The 22,463-nt window shown below is 37.8% G+C and overlaps 1 protein-coding gene across 1 annotated transcript; it reads right to left on the reverse strand.

Moving 5' to 3' along the window:
* Positions 1-1,336: 1,336 nt before the first annotated feature.
* On the reverse strand, positions 1,337-21,447 carry lrrc4ca (leucine rich repeat containing 4C, genome duplicate a). Its single transcript, XM_068708186.1, has 2 exons — positions 21,371-21,447; positions 1,337-6,536 (listed from the first exon to the last, which is right to left on the reverse strand). The coding sequence occupies exon 2, from the start codon at positions 6,483-6,485 to the stop codon at positions 4,542-4,544; it is 1,944 nt and encodes a 647-aa protein (XP_068564287.1). The 5' UTR covers positions 6,486-6,536; positions 21,371-21,447; the 3' UTR covers positions 1,337-4,541.
* Positions 21,448-22,463: the final 1,016 nt, after the last annotated feature.

A 22,463-nucleotide genomic window follows, 5' to 3' on the forward strand; every position in this document is an offset into this window, starting at 1 on the left:
ACTCTAACTTTTTTCCGACATACTTTCTTATGACTTTTTTTCAACATACCTACTATGACTTTTTATGACTTTTTTCAACAAACTATACAGACTTTTTTAGAAATACGATACTATGACTTTTGGATTACTTTTTAGAACACACTATTCTATGATTTTTTTCAACATAATATAGCATGGTTTTTATGACTTTTTTAACATAGTATAGTGTGACTTTTTTTGAGTACTATAACCTGTTTTTTCATCATGACAATCTATACTATGATTTTTTTGTTTCTTTTTTTGACTTACTTAAGAATTACTGTTTTCACCAAATCATTGAAATATCACACAGAACAAATGTGTCACCTATGATTTACTATACTATGACTTTTTTGACATACTAGACTTTGAATTTATTTAAAATATTCTATACCATCACTTTTGTAATGACTTGTTTCCACATATTAACTATGATTTTTTTTACGTACTTTCCAATGACTTTTCTTTCTACTTTTCAACATAAAATAGTATGTCTTTTTACGACATACATACTATGACTTTTTATTACTTTTTTCAACAAACTATAATATTTTAGAAATCCTATACAATGACTTTTTTCAACATAAAAACTCCAAACCAAGTACTATCATTATCATTTGAATTAAGTTGTAAGCCAGTCAGATCACCAAGTTATTTTCATAAAGATAAGAACACAACAAAATACAAGTGTATTTTCTGTATACCAATATGTGGGGTCTTGTATACTCTCATTGTAACACCCTGCAACGTCCCTGCAGCAATGGTATGTGTATGAATACCAGCTATGTTCTTTTACTTGCTAAACTGATTATGGTTTTACACTGATGCCATGTAACAACCTTTGAGATTGTGCGGCTATATTGATGTGAGCATTGTCACCATGAATCTACATTTTCATGAATACTGATGTAAAACATGACAGCCATGTATTCAAAATATAGATGAATCAAGCCCTCAAAGATCTGTATTTTTTCCCAATTTTGATGATGAGACAGTTGGAAATTAATAATTTTATTCAAATTTGTCAATAATAGTCAGTAGAAATTTAAATGAACAAATTACAGATTTAAAAGAGTTATCATTTTGATAAATATTGGCATTACAGATAAGTTAAAAATGTGTAAATGGAGGGGAAATACATGTTGGTACAACTTTACTTCAGCTTTGTATCTTAAAATATGAGACTTCCAATACTGTGTATATATATATATATATATATATATATATATATATATATATATATATATATCACACCTCTTATGGCACAGGATGAAAGCAAGAACCAGACAATACAGAAAAACAACAAGTTTATTTCACCATATTTTGTGTAACTACAAACTCTGGTCTCTATAATCAATCTTCATATCTTTTAAAGGTCTTGAAAGAATGCTTATATGAAAATCAATCTCTTATTCTTTTACAGCATGTTTCTCTTTTTCAATTTTAGAACAGGTTGTTGGCACATGTAAAATCAAAATGTATTTATTTTTTTATGTTTTATTCTGAAAATGTATTTTTATATAAATCTACCACTAGAACAGCATTCCCTCTCAGAAAAACGAATGTGGAAAAAAAAGAATATTGACCAAAAATATTTAGATATCTTACATACATGAGACAGCTTGACTAAAATGCAACAAATTTACCATTTAAATTTTCAGACGATTTACCTCCAACAAAAGGCAAAAGGGAGAATTGTTACACTCTCTTACGTAAACTGAGTAGAACTGTGATCATCCCACCACTAGGAACTTAAACACAGACAGATGGCACACACCCATGTCATTCTATGGTTTACAAATGTGCCAAACTCCACAGAAGTGCAATTATGGGATAAATTGTGTAAGGGGGTGACAAAAAAAAGCATGATATCAATCAATTATTTCATTCTGTCTGGACTAAAATTATCTGGCGACAGTGAATTCAAAGTGATAAATCAATTTACTTAACAACTTCAGAATTATCTTGATTATCAAATTATCAGATATAGATTCATTACTTTATTACATTTCAAAAAACGGAGCCCAGGTAATATTAGCCTCAGGGGATGGGGCTTTAGATTATTATCTTGTTGTAAAATTTGATTCTCTATTCATATCCTAGTCATCCTACTGTATCTCATTTATTTTCCCTTTTGGACAAATGCTGACATAATAGGTTATGGGAAGCAGCCTATTTGTCTTTTAGGTCACAAATCTGTCTTTTTTGAGAATAAAGCACACACCCCATCTATTGGCTTTAAAGGTGGCTGTAAAAGGTTTATTTTTACATCATTTTTTTTGTCTTTATTCTGGAATGTGGGTAGTGAACTCCTGGCAAATTTATATTGAGCTACTCTGCTTTGTTTAAGGAAGTTCAGAGGCTAGCTAATTTAGTTTAGAGTGAATTTGATCAGTGTAAGGGCAGGATGTGGGTGCTGTAACATGCATATACCTATACGCACAGCTTGTAAGCTTGAAATTGTTGTGTTTTAACCAAATGGTGAAATGTGACTGTTTAGAAAAACAGGAGCACACAGATGGACAGCAGAGATTTGGATTATGTAACAGTGGTGAAATCCAACCATTAATCCAAGCTGATCACAGTATCTGAAAAAAATGGCAAGTCATATACTTTTCACAGATACACCTCTGAAGTCTATAGAGGAGTGTTAGAAACTATTGCGAATTGTGGGCTTCAAGGTTAGGGGAGTGTATTGTGACTCCAAAGACAGTGCATGGCACTATCTGTAACAGTAGTTATTAATGATCCATTGTCCTTTCTATATTTCTTTACTGTAACACTTTGATATAATTAAACCACAAAACTGAATAAAGCAAGACAGTGGCCTAACTTTCATATATATTACCGTTAGGGGAGTGAAAATTGCCTTTATTTCCTAAAAATAAACTTGGGGGCATCTATCTAAGTGTTGGATCTGACAAATGTCTGCCTAACCACTGCATTTATGATGCCTGCTGCCATTTTTACAGCGGGGACTTTGAAATGGTTTCCAGGGTATGGCTGCCTGCAGAGCTGTGTTCATCCAAAGCTCATGAGCACATCAATTAAAATGGAAATTGAATTGTTTCAAAGGGAGAAGGAGAGAAGCAGGTGCAACCCAAACATCTGGTTGATGCCCGATCCCACACATTCACCCCTAAAGCCTCTCGCAGCATAATCCCCGGCACTCAGGGCCAAGTCCTGTGGTTGGCAGGGGCAGGGTGTGAATCAGGAGTTGCCAGGCACTGCCCATGTGGAAGTGTGGCACACAGATGACAGGCAATGTGCTCAGACAGCTGTATAAAGGGTTTAAGCTCTTTCTTCCGCTCATCAGTCTGCTTCTGACAGCACTCAGTCCTGCAGTATTGCAGATGAGGTAAGGGGTCCCAGCATGAAAAAGGTGGCTTCAAAGCAATCACCTTCATATGCCACACTACAAAGCCCTGTAAGGTAAAAGTGAGGTCGTGATACATTGGAAACATTTGGAGGCAGTGGACTTTTGCCATAATTTAAGATCATCTACATTCTTCACAAGACTCTCCTACATTTTCATTCACAATTATGCAGATTCTAAAGTACCCATTAATGCTGCTCCTGTATCATGACCCTCAGAATCTAAATTGGTCTTAATGCAATTAATGGAATGTTCTCTATAATAATTAGAAGACATCCCAGAGAAGCTGGTAACTTGAGTCAAAACAAGTGGAGATTAGGGATAACATTTTGCATATACATTAGGAACACAAAAACAAATGTAAGATTTTTTCAGAGTTAATCAATATAATTCAATTTAGCTAAAATGCACTTCTAATACTGAGCCTCTACTTTTACAACAGCAGAACGCAGGACATATTCCCCTCATTTAAGCTCCTCAGTCTTGTGATTGCAAAGCAAAGAGTGCCTAATGTGTATGTGACATATATAATAAAAACAGTGAATTATGATCAAATTCCGTCATTGACAGTTCTGTCACTCACTGTGAGATAATGAACATGAATGAAGTGTCCAATTAATCTCAGTTACATATGGTCACGAAGATTTCATCACTTTACCCACAGCTGAAGAAGATCACTAATGTGCTCTAGATTTTTCTGATACATGGGGGAAATTAGCTCTGATCCAAAGACTGCAGTTTATCCAGAACAAACAATAATTTGCTTCAGGAGTTTTTCTTCAACAGATATCTTCAAAGTTTGAAAGCATAAGTAAACCAATCCCATGAAATGAGAGGAAGGAGAAACAAAAAACATGAATTAAGTGTTGAAAAAATAATTGCAGAATACAGTTTTTTCTTGATTCAACCACAAGTTTTTTCTTAAATAAATAACTTCTGTTTTGTAAAGACACTTTTTGAAACAGTAGACATACCCTAATTCCCAAAGTCATTGAATAAACATCACCAGCCACTGATTTGCCAGACACACAAGTCTGTTCCTCCATGTCTGAGCCATAGTTCTCACAACCAATTGTCTGTTTTGTCGTGTCAGTAATGTCTTTATGTAATTCCATCTGTTTGATGTCTCATTTTGAAAAAAAAAAAATTAGATTTGGGTCTCTTGTACATTGTCTTTTGAGCTGGCTCGGATTAACAAAGGTTCGTGCGCTGAACTGTGTATGGAGTTGATAGTGGAGGCATGGTTGTATGCAGTCTTATAGGCGTTGTAGTGGTTGAGGTGCTCATGCTCAAGAGGAGGCAGGGTCAGGTGGCCTTCCATGCCCGGGCCTCCTGTTACACAGTCCTCATCCACATTGATGATCTCAATGGTGCGTGTTGGTGCGTGGTGGTTCTGCTGGTGGTGCTGTTTGCGCATCTTGTAGAAGATGATCAGCATGACTGCTGCCATGAGTGTGATTGCAACAAAGCAGCCAATGATGATCTTAGTTGTCTTCATGACCTCATCCAAGCCGTTCAGTGAGCCCTCTCCACCCAGCTCTGTGACGGGGATTGTGTAAGTCTTCTCTGTGGCGCGAGTGAAGAGCGGAGTCCGGACTGTTGTGGTAGTTGTAGAGGTGGGTGAAACAGACTCCCATGCACCAGCAGAAGGTGTGGGACCCACCTTCTGTTGCACAGCAGTGGTGAAGGCTTCATTATGTGGCGATTCTATGGTCTCCACCGTCACTGTGGTGAAGTAGCTGAAGCTGCTGTTCTCTGTAGAGGACACATTGAGCGTGGCAGATGCTGTTGTGTTTCCTGCAGAATTACTGACCATACATGTGTATGTGCCTGTGTCCTGCATGGTAACATTGGTGAAGTTCAGAGTGCCATCATTCAGCACAGAGATTCTGATCTTGTAAGCACCATGTGTCATGATGGAACCATTGGGTGTAATCCAGCTTACCGAGGTCAAGGAGCTAGCTCTGCATTTCAACTCTGCAGCACTTCCTTCTGTCACATTTAGGTCTGCAGGAGGCTCCACAATAACAGGAGCATAACAGTGAAAGTAGTTCTGGTCCAGCTCGCCAATATATCGTCCTTTATGGTGGGTTGGGGAGCTGCAGCGGGCACAGCAGCTGGTGTTAGCTGGTACCATCTCTTTTAGCCACCAGCTAAGCCAGAGGATGTCACAGTTACAATTCCACGGGTTGTGGTGCAAGTGCACCCTTTCCAGGTGATGTAAAGGAGTGAAGAGATCATGGGGCAAAAGGGTAAGGTTGTTATGGGCTAGATTGAGCTCCACTAGTGACTGCAGGTCATCAAAAGAGTTCCTTTCTATGGTCTGGATCTGGGCATGCATCATCCATAGCTTCTGCAAATGGATGAGCCCCTTAAAAGAGCCAGGTCGGATAACAGCTAGCTGGTTCCCCGACATCTCCAGTTCATCCAGCTTCACCAGGGGAATAAGATTGGGAATTTCCTTCAGATTGCACATTCCCAGATTTAGGTAGCGCAGATTGCTCAGCCCTTCAAAGGCCCCCTCAGATATGTAGGAGAGCCGTTTGAGCTCCCCAAGGTCCAACCGGCGTAATGAGGGCACTCTGTTGAAAGCATAAGAGGGAATGCTCTCTATGGGGTTATTTCTCAGCCAAAGCTCCTTTAGTTTGGACAGGTACTCAAATGCCCCGTTTGGAATAGTGGTGAGGCGGTTATCGAAAAGCTCCAAGGTATTGAGGCTGGCCAGTCCATTGAAGGCCCCCAGCTCAATTTTGCGTATGTGGTTTTTGCTCAGCTGCAGGATCTCCAGATGTCTTAGGTGCTTGAAGCTGTCCACCTTTATGACCTGAATTAGATTTTCTTGCAGATTCAGGTAGCGGGTGTTGGTAGAGATGCCATCAGGGACATCCCGCAGGCCTCGCCGGGTGCAGATGACTTTGCTGAACTGGTTACTGCAGGAGCAGGCAGAGGGGCATGTCTGAGCACGTACCAGCCCTGCCACCACCAGCAGCTGGAGGGCCAGAAGCAGCACAAAAAAAGGGTCGGACAAGGCCCGGTTCCACCTAGGACCTCGCATCATCTGCTGCTGCTGAGAGGTCATCTTGTTTAACATTCATAATTCATTGACTGGTTTTGCACTCGTTGGAATGAGGATTTGGGCTCGCTGGAATGAAATGAGAGACAGAAGAGATACATTAGATAATTGACCATTGTTAGATTCTCATATGCCACTTCACGCGCGCACACACACACACACACACACACACACACACACACACACACACACACACACACACACACACACACACACACACACACGCCACTATGATAGAGTGCCTTATATTCATCTGTGTTTCTGGGTACACTGTCCTCCATGCACCCTCAATCTCAGTCACATAAAATAAAATCACAATGAATATGACGACTTCTTTGCTGCATCTCTGTGGGAGGAGGACGGGAAGGGAAGAAAACCAGCTATGACTGCTGTGTTGTGTGAGTTCTATTTGAGACTCGAGAGACATAAATAATAAGGAAGCTTGCCACCCACCAGTCCTTCGAGTCGAGAAATCTGGGAATGTCTGATTACAACTCTGTTCCTCAAAGGCATGTATGTGACTGGAATGTCAAACAAGCAAGTCAAAATAGTACTGGGGAATTTGTTTGTGTAACTCTTTTTGTATTACACCAGAGGAAACTGTGGAAATATAAACAATGTATTCTTTGATTAAGATGCACTGTGTGCAAGAGAGATGATGCTATGGTAAGTATGGAGTGTGACTAAATATTAGGTGTTCATTTAATTGATTCAGGGTATTTTATCTTCTTGTTTTGTACTTGCTAATACCAGTATTCTTCAAAGTTGCTCATGTTTTTATAGTTGCACATAATGGTTAAAAAAGGTGCCATTCATACAATATAAATGACAAGGAAACACTGCAAGTGAAAGTAAAGCTAAACATAATACTTTCTACTGTAAAGCAAAAACTGGAATTCAAATTGTGAATTTTTAAAGTGATATGACAACATAATATGCATGTACATAGAATGATGGTGATACAATGTATCAAGACATAAAGTAGTCTTTATCATGAATCATTAGTAAGCAAACATCATACCATGGAGTAGTTATACATTATTGAGATGGTGCTATTGATTGAATTCAAATCCCAGCAGATACCTCTTTTGGCTTTGCGTAGAAAACCAAAAATAATTGGTTTCTAGAGCAAATTTGTAGAGGGGCTCAAGTATTAGATATCAAAATCTATCCCTACTAGAGATCCATTAAGCGATAGCTTGTTACACTACTAGCATGCTAATTATATTAGCTTCATGGTTCAGGTATGACAGCCCTGGGTGACTTTATAAATAGACTTAACAGTATAGAATATTTACAGTGAATGCTGCGATGGGCATGCGAACTGAAGATCATCACTACAGTGCATAAGCTGTCACAACAATGTTGTGCTTGTCGTAAAGCTGATCAAATTCATTCCAACATTATTTCGCATCATTGCCATAGAAAGCTTTTTTGTGTTTGCTCTACTAAGTGAAAAACAGGGAAACACAGGTCGGAAGTGAGTCACAGAGTCAACACAGATAAAGAGAAACATTTATAGCGCCTCTAATCTACCTGACCTGAATGCTTTTAAGTGTGGGAGGAAACTGGAGCATGCTCAGAAAATCAATGTGAACATGAAGAAAAAATGTAAACTTTATACCTGCAGTGAAAGGAAAGCAATGTGTTTTGGAGCTACAAATAGCACCAGTAAATATGTTTGACTGTCACACAAATAAGTTTTAATCTAGAAACAAAGTAATCATATGAGTTCTAAGAGACAAGGGTTCTTCTGGTATGTGTTTGATGAATAAAGTAAAACAGCTGTCATATTTGAATACGGTAATACAAAATAAACATTGTTATTCATTGTCTCTGAGTTAACTGTCACAACACTGTGGGTTTAGAAGACATATTAACAAAATTATAAAATTAAAAAATGGTGTATGACATTTTAAAAAGGATGATTGCTGCTACCTTTTCAGTGTTGATCTTTTCAATTCTGCAAATGAAGACATGCGTGAACATGAGACAGCTCAAAGGTGAATTGGAAACATTAAGGGACTGTTAAGCGGACACACACAGAGCGTGTAACAGTATTAGCATGACAGCTGATTTCTGAACAGAATCAAACAAATCAAATACATGAGCTGTTGTGGGATCACAGTATGCTTCTGCTTCTGTACAGTATGTTCAACAGAGCCTAATCTGCAACAGACGGCTCTTCACTTAAGAATGAGCAGGCTATTACTGTAACTACTGATTAATTGCTTGATTACTGACTCCATTTATTCTTCAATTACAAAATTTAAATTCCAAGTAGCAAAAGCCTGAGGGTTGAAAAAGAATGCGTTTCCAAGCAGGGGTCCAGGCAAATTTGACAGGGATCAGACACCAGACTGATAATCACATTTCTTCATCGCATTTTGAATTTGTTAGGAATGAAAGCCTTGCACTAAACAATTGACTATGGTACAATCCAGGGTACAATGATTTTTTGCTTCCATCTTCTACTGACCCTCTCAGAAGTGAATTATAATAAAAGTGAACACACTCACTTATTATTCTAAAGTAAGTACAATGCTTTTTCAAGGTGATATTCCATCAATATTATGACCAACTACAAAACACGATACAGTTTGTAAATAACTATCCCTCAGAAAAGGAATCCCTGTATCTCATCCCACTATTTACTCATCCTTCTTTTCAAGAAATCAAACCTCAAAAAGAAATAAACAATAAATCAGCAATCCAAATTATGGCAGCAGAATAGATGAAGTTGATTTACAAAGCAAAACGATGCATCCTCACACCAACAATGAAAGCAGCAAAATTGGATTTATGTAGCACAGTGAAGGAATTAGATTAAAAGAGATAAGGAAAATGAGATTAAGAAAAGAATGCATTTTCAAATTTTTGTCCTAACAGATTATGAACTGCCAACTGTCTCTTTGTCTGGTAGAGAACACAAAAACATGACCCAGATTAGCAAAACTGCAGACAATTGAAAAGCAAGATCTGCAACATTTCTGACTTAATTTCTGGTTTATGAAATGGAAACAATTCACACTGAATCCAACTATACAAATAAACTCTGTATGCGTCTATACTGCAGCATAGATGACAAAAAAGGATTACATCTTAAACATGTCTTATCAAAAGATGCAATGATGTACAGTAAATTCACATGATTCACATTCTATTATAGTAATCAGGACAATCTTTTAGCTTCCATTCACATTACATTATGAAAAATTTGTACTTGACTATAAGGTAGCATAGATTACCTTCAATTTAGCAACCCAGATGAAACCGAGCATACTCCTGTTTAGAGTACTCTATTTTCAGTCTCAGCTAGTGTTACTTGATGCTTAGCTAACGCTAGCTCTGTAGTGCACAGCTAAATTTTTTTGTGGGTGACGGTCTGGGTGCTGTGAAATAAAGTTAATGATTGTTAGGGGTATTCCTGTTGACTATCTAAAAGCAAGTGGCTGCAGTCATAAATCACACGGCTTGTGTTGAATTGACTGGCGCCACTCCCCATCAGCATGAACTGATTCTCACTACCATTTGAGGCGGCTACCTGTGCCAATAAGTGTAACTTGCTCCACTGACCAGCACCATTGTCTGATCGCCTCTAGAAAGGACACTGACAGGAGGCCGATGTAGCTATTATAGTAGAAGAAAAAAGTATGGGCGGCGTGCTGGTATTTGTACTAACTCTCGTAAAGCGAACACACCCGCAACAAAGCAGGGATCATTTCATTGGTCAACATTGGTTTTGACATGGTTATCGCACAAACAAATCCAAGAGCAAAGGAGAAATCAGAGAGCAGATGTTTCATGAACACACAAAAGCAGCCTGAGTATGAAAAGAAGAGCTGAAGCTGGAACGCAGGAAATCATTGCAAGCATCAGCAACTCTTCATTCCTTTTCCCAAAAACCCTCCCTTAGGATCTGCCATTGGGCAACTTAAAGGTAACCAACTTTGCCAGCCATAGAAACAAGATACTCATCTCTTTCCTTGACACAACTAATCAATACTCATACTGCATGAATACAGTGGCTGTCTTATTGATATTGGTCAGCTATCCTTCTCATCCAGAGTACGGACTTATTGTGTACAATGGCCACACTTCTAACAGAGTTGAATCTAACATCATATGATGTTAGATTCAACTCTGTTAGAAGATACATGTTTTGATTCCGTTCTAAGGAACAGAGTCTCACTTTTGATATTCTGTAAATCATAAATATAATTAAAGCTGCAAGCAGCGATGTACGGGCCCTCGCATCCTCTCGCACGCCGGGGGTACTGACGGGACCCCGGCAGACGCGACCATAAATATCTGCGACTATCAGACAGCGCACCCACAAGTTAGATGTATTTTGAATGCGTGGAGTGCGTGATGTTGGAAATCATATAGTGTACATATTCCACTAGTTCCTGTATCCACTATGTGGTGCTAGAGAACACGCGCAAACATGCATTATGTTGCTCTATATCAAGTGTAGACCACATCATGTAAATCGGATTTTGTTTTCCACATAACGCTGACTTCCTGTTGCCAGTATATGGCGCTATGACTATGAAGGAAAATTGGCTTGTAGACATCCTCAGGCCTTGACTGTTATCAAGCATGGCAAGTTTGGGACAGATTTGAGCAAGTCCAGTGGAGTTCAGCTTGTTGTTTAATGGCGAATCACGAAAAATGGCCGCCACACCACAGTCCATCAAACTTTAAGCTTTGATCAACTTCTAATTGCAAAGGTCTTTAGATTGTACTGACCAAATTTGAAGTGGATCTGACAAAGTCCCTAGGAGGATTTCGTTAAAGTATAGCAACTAGAATCAAAAATATAAATGGCCGACTTCCTGTTAATTTTAGAGCAAGGTCCCAGCCACTTTTTTTTAAGTCTTTATGGGATACATGTTCCTACCAAATTTCATACATGTAGGTCAAATGTAGCATTGGGGCTGCGTTGTTGAATATTTGTAGGGGGCGCTATCAAGGCAATTTGAAGCAGTCAAGCCAAAATAAATATTTATTTCCATCACCTATGACACCTGTGCAACGTTCCAGGTAAGCTTCCTTTTTCATGGTGAATGACACGTTGCCACGGCAACAGCGTTTAACTACAACTCACAATATTGATGATGAAGCATCATCAATGTCTTTACACATCAACGTATAAAACTTGTAATTTCCTTTTGCCAGTAGATGGCGCTATGACTTTGTGAAAATGTTGGCATGGAAATGTGCTGATGCCTGGAGCAGCATCATGCATAAGATATTTGGGGCAGATTGGATAAAGTACCTTGGAGTTACAACAACTTCCTCTTTCATGACGAATGGCACAAAATGGGCGTGCAATGGGTGCCACATAAAATCAAGTTGATCGCATGAATTCTGTGGGAGGAGTTTGTTAAAGTGCAATGCCTGAAAACATTGAAAATTGACAAAATAACGACTGTATCGCTCCCTAGTGGTTGAATGAAATGAAAATGTAAGTCTACATAACAGGATCAGATGCGCACATATGCAACAAATTTCGCGATTATAGGTTAAATGATTTTGAAGTTATCAGTATTGAAAAACAAAGCCACGCCCTATTAAGTTCATTGGTCCATATCTTCTAAACAAAATGAGGTATTAAAAAGCTTTTGATATTATTTTATGATATAGATCCAATACTGATCCACAGCAAATTTTGTAGCAATCAGACCCAGCGTGTAGGAAGAATTTTACAAAAATGTGTTTTTCACAAAGTTCAAAATGGTGGAACGTTTTGGAAGACGGAGCTTAGGGGTCCAAGAGGCTTTTTTGTAGTCCTCATTCTGTTTTATCTGTGTGTAAAATTTCAAGTTAATCGGACATACGGGATGAGGGGGCTACATTCTAGGTTGCGCTAGCGAGCAATTTTCTCATATTCGAGAGATTCTACCATATATAACCAATAACCTACCAATCTACAGGTAACTGAGAACATACCTTTTAACAATTTGTATGTGTAAAGTCAGCTGGTCTTATGTCTATAATTAGACTATCTGCATTAGGGGGGAACTGCATGTTATTACCTAAAGGCACTGACCCTATGGCATACCATAATTTCAAAAGTAGTGGACATCTATTCAGCTAGTGATGTGTGCCTCCACACTATTTATATTTGTAATGTATTTTATGCATGCATAAATCCCATGTTCCATCATACCATTCTTTTATTTTTTCAATCGTCAGAAAAGACAGAATTAATTATTTAGTACTGCTACGGGAAAATGTTCTGAGGCTAAAGGCCCCAAAAATAGGCCTAGTGACGCCACTGCTGGGTAAAAAGCACAGAGATTATCTGCTGCTCTCTTTCAGTGGTCAACAAACATTTCCTATCTTCAGTTTTACAGACACATTCATGGTTTCATTTGAAAGGTAAGGACACTGTGAGGGGACTCGGCCTGAGGCTTTCTACACTCACCTAATGCTTGAGAGCCCACTGATTATGAATTTAAGTGAGGAGTGACAGACAGAAGATTTGGCTTTAACACTGCATGACATAGAGACTGTAGAGTGAGAGATGTGTGTGACGGAGGAAGGTTGGCATACAGTATTATGGTGAGAGAGAGAGAGAGAGAGAGAGAGAGAGAGAGAGAGAGAGAGAGAGAGAGAGAGCGAGAGAGAGAGAGAGAGAGAGAGAGAGAGAGATTAATGAGATATTAATCAAATTAGGTCACTTCTTGATAATGCCAGCAATCTTGCAACAGCTCCAAATATAAACCAGAATCCTTTATGAATTCCAGTGTAGGAGGAATACCCTCCACATGCATGTAAGCCTTGTCCTCTTTTCCTTCTCTTTAGCCTTGCAGCATAAAGATGCAGAACATACTGTGACTAGTGCAATGAATGGATTGGATGAAGGTAGTTATCATATGGGAACATTTTTGTGTGCGGTCATATTTTATATACAGTGTTTTGTTACTGATTATCTTAAGCAGTGTTCAAATTTCACTATAGGTAAAAGCAGGACACAACATCCTCCCCTTGAGCCACTGTCAGGGACTGCTGTGTATCTAGTGAAACAGTTGTGTTAATATTTTGAAAGCTGAAAACAGTGTGTCACTCAGTATGAATCAACCACTTTCTATATTTGTAATAAATATATTTTTATTGTTTTGTTTTCTAGATGACACATTTGTTCTATCTTCTTTTCTAATTAGAAGTACGGATTAAATACACAATTTAACCATCATAGTGTGATATACAATTGTACTGCGGATCATTATCGGTCTATATTCGATAGAAATATCAAAAGATCATTCATGCTTTCTCGTAGCCAAGCCCAACTAATGCTACATTGTGAACAACAAATCTCTGTTGAAATCAGGAGGAAAGGTAGTAACGTTGGCAGCACCACAGCTAACAGCTAATGTACAGAGGTTCTATTGAGTTACATTATGATGCGTCCAGCTCTACTCAGGTGTTCAAATATAATCTTGTAAAATGTAGCTTTTGGCAAGAAACTTTAATAAATACGATTGTTTAAAGGAGATGTTTTCACAGCAATATGAAATAGATGTTAGAGAGGGAGTAGCTATGACCCATTTAACATCCTAACACTAGCTCTAAGCAGTTTATAATACACACAATCATTTATTTCGAAACTCAAAACAATGATACAATCCGAACCGTGCGTTTTGTGATCTGTAGCATCCCTGATACTGACCCGTTGTAAGCTACATGCAATTTATGTCGAACTACCTCTTGTGGCACTCTTCCAAAAACATAGCTAATGATTTCTTTATGTGGATTTCAGTCATTTATACACAGCGGAAAGCAGCAAGAATGCAGTGTTAACACAAGTCTTTCCCACAAAAAGCATATGTTAAGCTCTTTTCTCACACACACACACACACACACACACACACACACACACACACACACACACACACAAACAATTAATATTAAATTAAAGGGTTTCATCTGCAGATAACCTTTTGATCTCCAACCACTTACATGAATAACATCAACAAACTAGCTTAGCAGGCTGTATATTATCTGTAGATGAAAAAAAATGTGCATTTATTAGCCAGACTACTGCAACAGTTATTTTGGTCAGCTCTGAGTGTGGTTTCCAACAAATCACAAATCACTGCATGAAGCTGCACTATGGCGTTATGATTTGATATTGGCATTACACTGTGAGAGGGTCACATAAGAAAAATGCTTGTCTTTTCTTTTCATGTATCTTTATTTTATGCTAGTATACAGTATAATATGTGTGTGTGTGCATAGTAAAGCTTCAGAAAATGTCATATTTTCATAAATGTTTCCATATATTAATTTATTAACCTCTTAAGTTAAATTTTTGATATGACACAAATATGAAAAATAATTGAATTTCAAATGTAATAATACCAATATTTCAATCTTTTAGAGACATTCATGATTATTGTCTTCTGCAGGCACCAACCAGTGTAAAACTGAGATATATCGTCTGGCAAATCATCGTTTTGCACTGTCCACTTTGTATCCAATTATTATAGTGTCTGACTATTAATAGAGCTTCACAGTTGAATCAATGAAAATACTTATTATAGACACATCCAGTTTAACAGAGTTGAAAAAGCTAACTGTAACATTGTTTCAGTGTCATTATTTCTCAATCATTATTGCAGTCCATCACATACATACATATGAATCTATTTCATACATTGTACATTGCACAGTTGTAGCCATGTAAGTACAATATGTATTGTGTATGTAAATGGACACACTGAAATCTCATAATGCGTGGTTGTGTATAAATTGTGTACAACTGTACCCTGCTTTTCCACAGTTAGTAGTAAAAAAAAAAAGTAAAAACTAAAATGAAGATGGTCATACTGTAGCTCTTTTTCAGTGTCTTTTGTTTTAATCAGCCAAGTGAAACAGACAAGCCAAGTACTTTGAATTGGTGCTAACTAGCCAAGTGAGACAAACTGACAGCTGCTCCCCTGCCCACAGCCTGACATGCTTCCAGTCACAGCTTGTCTGTCTCATCTATAACAAGATGGTGAAATGAATTTGATTCATCTAACAAACCCCGATTTAATCATCAATCCATGCATGGAAATCTATTAGGGAGTTACTGTACAAATTAAGTAGCCCCCATTTAGAAGTTTCAATTACACTCACACTTATCAACAATTCTAATCCCATATGTGTGTGAATTTTCTCCTGTTTCTCGATGAACTTCTTGGTCCTCCAATTACATACATCGAGTCCATGCATCGTGTATATGTTAATGTCCTCTGGGACTCTGTGCTCTAGGTGCTTTGTTTCCTGTTATCTCAATTCACAGTGTGACCATTGAAGAAGCAGAAAAGGTTTTTGCCAGCTCTTTAACATCAGCACAAAGTGCTAGTTGGAGTAGTAGAGAAATGAGCTGTAACTGTAACTTCAGCTACAAGTAAGCATTTTGTAAATGTGTGGCAAGCTAACGCTATCACCTCACAGTCTCTTTCTTATTGTAAAAGCATGTGAACTGGCATTCAGAAACAGTTCTAGATCAGGACGTGACAGCAGGACTCACATGAACAAGGCATATTTTGGACCTTAGTTTCCTGTCTTTATTACAGTATATACAGAAAGGAAATGTGGAGAAGATGGGTATATACCATGCAATAAAGGTCTCCAGTCAGAATTGAACAGGGAAGGTTGCAGTTATGTGGCGTGTGTTTTAACTACATGGAAACCGGAGCAGTCTTACTTTTAATTATCACTGTACTCAGACAATAAGCTAATTTCCTACATACTGCGGTGTTTAGCCAACTGTTTGTCAGACTGTTAATTTAAAAACCTTAATTAACTTATTTGATTCTCAAGGGTTGAAAACACAAATCCATAAATCATTTGGAGACAAATGGTAGTAAGGATCCATTTGGTCATCACTCAATAACAAAACAATAGTACAGCAGTTCTGAACCTGAAAACATTTCTGGGATAAAGTGCAACCGTCAGAAATACTGAGCCCCATTACTACAAATACAGTAGGAAGGGCAGATTTTTTTTTGCTTCCCCTAGGAATATTAATATAACCTTAATGGAACTTTATTTGTATTTATGTGTTTGTCATATACCCCATAAAAAAAGGAAAAAAAGTCTTTTGCAAGTTTTGACAGGAGCAAAGGGAACCATTCAATGTATTAAAAATCCTTGTTTTAAGACATTCAAAAATATTCTCCTTGGAATAGTAACTTGTGTCTGATGTTTTCTTTTTCCACGATAAAGCCACAATAAAATATCTTCTCTTTCAATGTAAATTGTAGAATCTGTGAATACACCAGTATTGTTCATTTCCGCAGTTTATCAACTTCAGGTTTCTTCAAGTTTCCACAGTACACTTGTGTAAGTTGCATTTCGGACCACAGTTTGCTTCAAACTTGCCGTTGGTTAAGTTTTGATCGTGGGTAACAGTCTTTTGTCACCTCGTAATAAAAAGTGTTACCTGTCAGTTTCTGTTTCTATTCAAGTTTCACTGGTGCTTCTTTATGCAAACATAAAATATTGTGCTGTTTTCAATGATATATGTCTCTCTATTCTTGAATGAGGCCATTGTTGATGCTTTACTTGTGAGTCAATGTTCCAGTATATGCTATCGAGAGTGGTGTGTCACCAGAGCGTGATGGGGACGGTGTATCATTAATGCAGGGCATCACACTTGTTATTCAGGTGTGGGCCACTTCTATACAGAGCAATTGGCCTCCCCCTCAGTCATAGGATGGCCCACCGACTGACACTTTTTCCTGATAAATGAGCCGCAGTAATCTCAATTGGCCTCTTCGGACAGAAGTGCCCGACCAGGAGCTCGTTTAGCATGCAACGACACAAACACATGTGCAACTGCATGATCAGGTATAAACACACACACACCTAAGTATGGATATGCACAAGTTAAAATACGGAAATGCAAATGTGCACACATATACAGTATAGCTTGCACAATATTTTGCTTAATGTTATTCCTGAAGAAGAAAAGGAATTATACCAACTGCACAGACCCTATCAACAGAAGGTGTTTATCTACGTGCGTCTGTGGTGTATGCTTTTAGCATGTGAAAGTCCTTACAAGCTGTGTACATGAGAGCCTTTTTGTTTCACAGTGAGCAGTCTGTTGGCGGTGGGGGTTTATGGGTGACAATAGGTATTGATAAAATCATTCGTCACCCTGTGAGCATTTCAGTGAGGCTGTGGGCAGAAAATGGCTGTTACTCTTCAAGGACGTGGGATAAAGGAGTCTGTCTGTAATACTGCTGTCGTTCAGGTGTCCGGATAAGGTCAGGGTTAGCACGAATCACTTTTAGTCTGACCGAGCCGAGCAGAGGTCATTCTGAGGCTGCGAACCCAGACATCCAGGCAGTGCAGTCTCCCTGTGATTGACTTTAGGGCTTGAGAGGACATGTGAGATAAGAGGGAGAGTGTGAGCACACTGATGATATCTACAAACTAGAAGCAAAACCGGAGGCTATGGTGTCAGAAAATATAATAACATTAAGAGTATGTTAAGATTAAATGTATGATTTAATTAATTGTGACTCAAGTTTAATTATTGTACACTTATAATCCTTTTGGAGCACTTCACCTCTGTTCTCCTTCTGTGAACATATGATTTTAACATCTGCTCATTGTGGACATGTTTCAGGACATGTGCTTGTAATGTCTACTTGATTGATGTCAGGATACCTGTAAATTGGACTGAAGGTCAGCTGCTAAGAGAATGTTAGGTTATTGACAGTAAGAAAGTTATAATACAGTGTGGTTACAATAACGATTGTAATAATGGTAACAATGAGAGTGGGGGGACCTCTTGTGGTTTGGAAACACGTCATTACAATAAATAATTCTTTGCAACCAATAGATCTCCTTTGTCTTGATGCATCTCTATAAATGGATGCTTGAGGGGGGAAATTAGTATTTAATTATTATTTAATGATTTAAGTAAGAGATTTAGCTTTGAGATACATGTGTGATTCTTTGTGGGTGTGCTAAAACTGATTGCGTGCCTAATAAGGGTTTACGAAGTTTTACTTTGTACAGTGAATTTGTCATGCTGGAAGATTGTGGGATTTGTATACAACCCTTGTTTGGTTCACAACACCACTTTTGTTAGATACACGCAAGAAAGAGCAGAAACCTTCCAGTTTCTCAGCTCTGAATGCTGGATCTCAGTTTTTGTTGTGGAGGACAACACTGCTGTTAAAATGTTTCAACATGAAACTTGGACTTAGCAACAGGATAAAAGAAGAAAGGAAATCTAGAAATATCACCAGTCATACTACTGCATATTTGTATGACCACTACATACTACTTATATTTGTATTAAATCAACTTTATATTTTCATATATTATGTCGCAAAAAAAGTAATATTATTTAACAGTATATTAATGAAATCATAAGCTAATTAAATAAACAAGTGTGTTTGTTAACCTGCTCTCTTTACAACAATCTGCTTGATATTCACACCACACACACACACACACACACACACACACACACACACACACACTTTTGGGTAACTTCACAACCACATTTCAAAATTGACTTAACGACTTTATACATTTCAGCAGTTGTAAAGAAGTATATATTACGTAAAGAAGTATATATTACATAAAAAAAAACTATCAGGTTATTTTCTAATTGAATGATGCCAATATTAAATCAAAGGACAGTGAATCTCAGACTCACAAAACCAGTGAGGTATTCTGTGGGGAGGCGTATTACAAAATTACAATTGTGAGAGTCCTGTGATAAAGTAGGACTAATTATGATGTTTTTTATTGAACAGCACATCACCACATCTCAATACACATGTTTGGAAACATGTATGTCATGATGTTTTTAACGTGTTGCCAAAGGAAAAGGTGACATTTCAGAGGAAATAGGAAACATATGAATTGATTCTATTGCACCAATTACATATTTCCATGAAGAAGCACAATGTCCCGTCCCACTGGGACAGATTCAAAGGATGAATAAAATTAAATAAACAGTAAATTAAAGGGGGTTTGAAGTAAGTGAATCACAAAAAGCCACTACTCATGGGAGTCATTTCAAATAAGATGAATACAATTAAACCTTTAATTAATTGTATTCAATGAATTGCATATCACTCTTACATTTCCAAAGTAACATGACTGAACTAACAGACTATGAAAGATGCCAGATAGTCAGTGCCTGATTTGCTTCTGCATCAGCTGTAAAAAATTATTTACTGTGGCAGAAATAATAAACGCAAAAATTATGACAACATATGGCCAACACAGACAAACAGCATCATCAGCCTAGAGGAACAGTGGTTGCAAGTAAAAGCTCCCAGACACTGTGACAGTAGCTCACACCAAAAGTAGAACAGACGTGTAGTGGAAGTAACATGCATGAGTTGCAGCAGGGTTGTTCACACCAGAGGCTTATTTCTGTGTGCTGTCCAAAAGCACCTCTTTGTGAACAAAACAACAATAAAAAAAGGCCTGACACAAAGGTGCAATGTCTAGTGAAAATAGAATTTCTACAGTGTGAGCAGAGGTACCAGCAGAGACACTGCTTAGAGTCATAGCGTTCGTCTTATTTTTCCACTTCGGTAACTTTATATCATACTTTCTTTCCATCTCATCCACAGACTTACTCATGCGCCAAAGCAGCCATGTGTCATTTCTCATTCAGTGCAGTGCTTTGATTGGGTATAACCTACTATATAAGACCCACGAGTCTATCTCTATCCTTGTTTCTCAATCAATCATTTATAAACACTTAAACCCTTCACTAACATTTGTCATATTCATTTGCCATTTAATATTTCAGAAACACAATTAACAGTAAATGTCTTGTTTTTAAATTATGTTTTTCTCTATTGCACTGAGCATTGCCAAAACTACAGCTGGAGGTTTATGGGCTGCACCACATGTGGTTGACAAGCTTAAAATTATAAATAAAAAGTGAAAAGCTATTACCTCACTAATTAATCAACACAGTCATGACACAGACGTAAACAAATTATACAAGTTCTACTGTCCCTTAAAAAAGTTACTATACACAGTACTTAGTCAGTATTCTGGCCTTGGATAAATAATAACAAGATATTATTCCATAATAATGTCCTCATTTAAAAAAAAGAAAAGATTATTTCCATAGACAACCAGCACACCACTCAGTAGATCTACACATTATTCATTTGTTTTATGGCTTGAACAAACATGTTCAATAGTGCGGACTTGCAAAGTGTTCTAAAGTGAAGCCCAATCACTAACAATTAACAACATCCTTCAACTTCCTAGCTGACAATTAAAGACTCAAATATTTTGAGGGCTTACATTGTAGGAATATGCTGGTATTTTGGCAGATCCCTGAATATCATTTAGCAAACATATGATGATTTAAAAGGTATATAATGTAACTTGAAACATTTTCAGTGGCTCAGCCATGAAATAGCTAAAATAAACTGAGGGAAAAAGTAGAAATAGTGTGCAGCTCATTCATTTAGCCATTCATCTACTTTCCCCACTAAATCCTGTTTTATGATCACAGGGGGCTGGAAGCTAATCCCAGCATACATGGGGCAGAAGACAGAGAAACACGCTGGTGATTTATAGTTTCCAATGCACCGAGAATTAGACACCTTTGGACTGTGCAGTGTTCCCACACCTAAAGAAGTGTAGTTTGCTGAGGAAATAAGAGTGATTTATTTGAGCTGTAAAGGTGTTTCTTAGGGTGAGTGAATAAAAAGCCAGGTGTATCTATACCAAAGTAGTTACTTTCGCCCTCTGCAGCTCTTTTTAAAATGGCTGAATGAGATTTGATGAAAGGTATATGCATGATTTGACCTTATAATTAGAGTTAAGATTTATCAAACAAGTACAACATATGTCCTGGTGATCCAGGTATTGCTTCTGGCTTTGTCTAATTCAGTTCTTACCTGCCAATTTAATCACAGTTCCAAGGCGTTCTGGTCATCCTTTTGTTAACTTCCAATCCACTGTAAAGCTGTCCCTGAAAATACAAAAAGCAAAACATAAGAAAACTTTAAAAACAGATTTACAGTATGTGGCTACTCAGTTTCACGGGCTCTATAGAAGACAGCCGTGAAAAATGATCTGTTTTGGAAAGATTATGATGTAGTGACTCAACTATCAAAAATGCAAATTTTAAACCCCTAGGTTAAAGTACATCTAATTCAAAATTCTCTTTACTGTCTCTAAATAATCATTGAGTCATCTTGTTAGTTTTCTTCTCAACTGCTTCCTCAGCACTCTCTGCTGATGCTGATATTTTAGTGCCTTTGAGAACCTCTATCTAACAAGAGGCACTTTACAGTATGCTACAGTAAGTCGGAAGAGCTCATTCCCCAGGGACAAGGGGACAGTCAAATCCATAATGCCTCACAAACACACACATGTAGCCTGCACAAAAAAAAAGAAACACAGAGGACAGACCCTGCTGAATAAATTATGGGGGACAAAAGCAAACGAAGATAAGCTCTCCATCTCGTCCGCCATCCATTAGTGCAGAGCAGGAGCTATGAGAACAAATAAGTGCCTTTGATCCACTGGAACATTATTGTGTGAGCCTATCATGACCCTAACCTTTGTTTTAAGATAAGGGTTTGCCGTCTTTGTCTCACTGTCTCAGTGAGTACCATTTTCACATTACAGTTGCATTAATCCCGATGATCAGCAGCTAATAAAACACAGAAATTACATCTTCAGACGTCTAATGTGCTTCTGATGACGAAACGGAGTAGACAAGAATTAAAGAGAATATGCTTTTAGGGACAGTTGCTTATGAATTTGCCTTTTGGACTGGAAGGGTACAGTTCTGCAGGAGTTGTCTTGTTCCTTGGCCCAATAATTGAAAATTCAAGGAATATGATTATGCAAGGCCTGCCTGACTAACATCCAAAAAATATTTTTCTGTCTCTCAGTACTCAACATACCCAGCCTTTTAATGACAGCAATCCTGAACCACATTTGTTCCTGTTGAGGATGCAAATCTCTAAATTATATTTACTA

This window comes from Cebidichthys violaceus, unplaced genomic scaffold, assembly GCF_023349555.1.
Source record: "Cebidichthys violaceus isolate CVI_PGR_0920_01 unplaced genomic scaffold, fCebVio1.0.p SCAF_138, whole genome shotgun sequence".
Lineage (NCBI taxonomy): Eukaryota > Metazoa > Chordata > Actinopteri > Perciformes > Stichaeidae > Cebidichthys > Cebidichthys violaceus.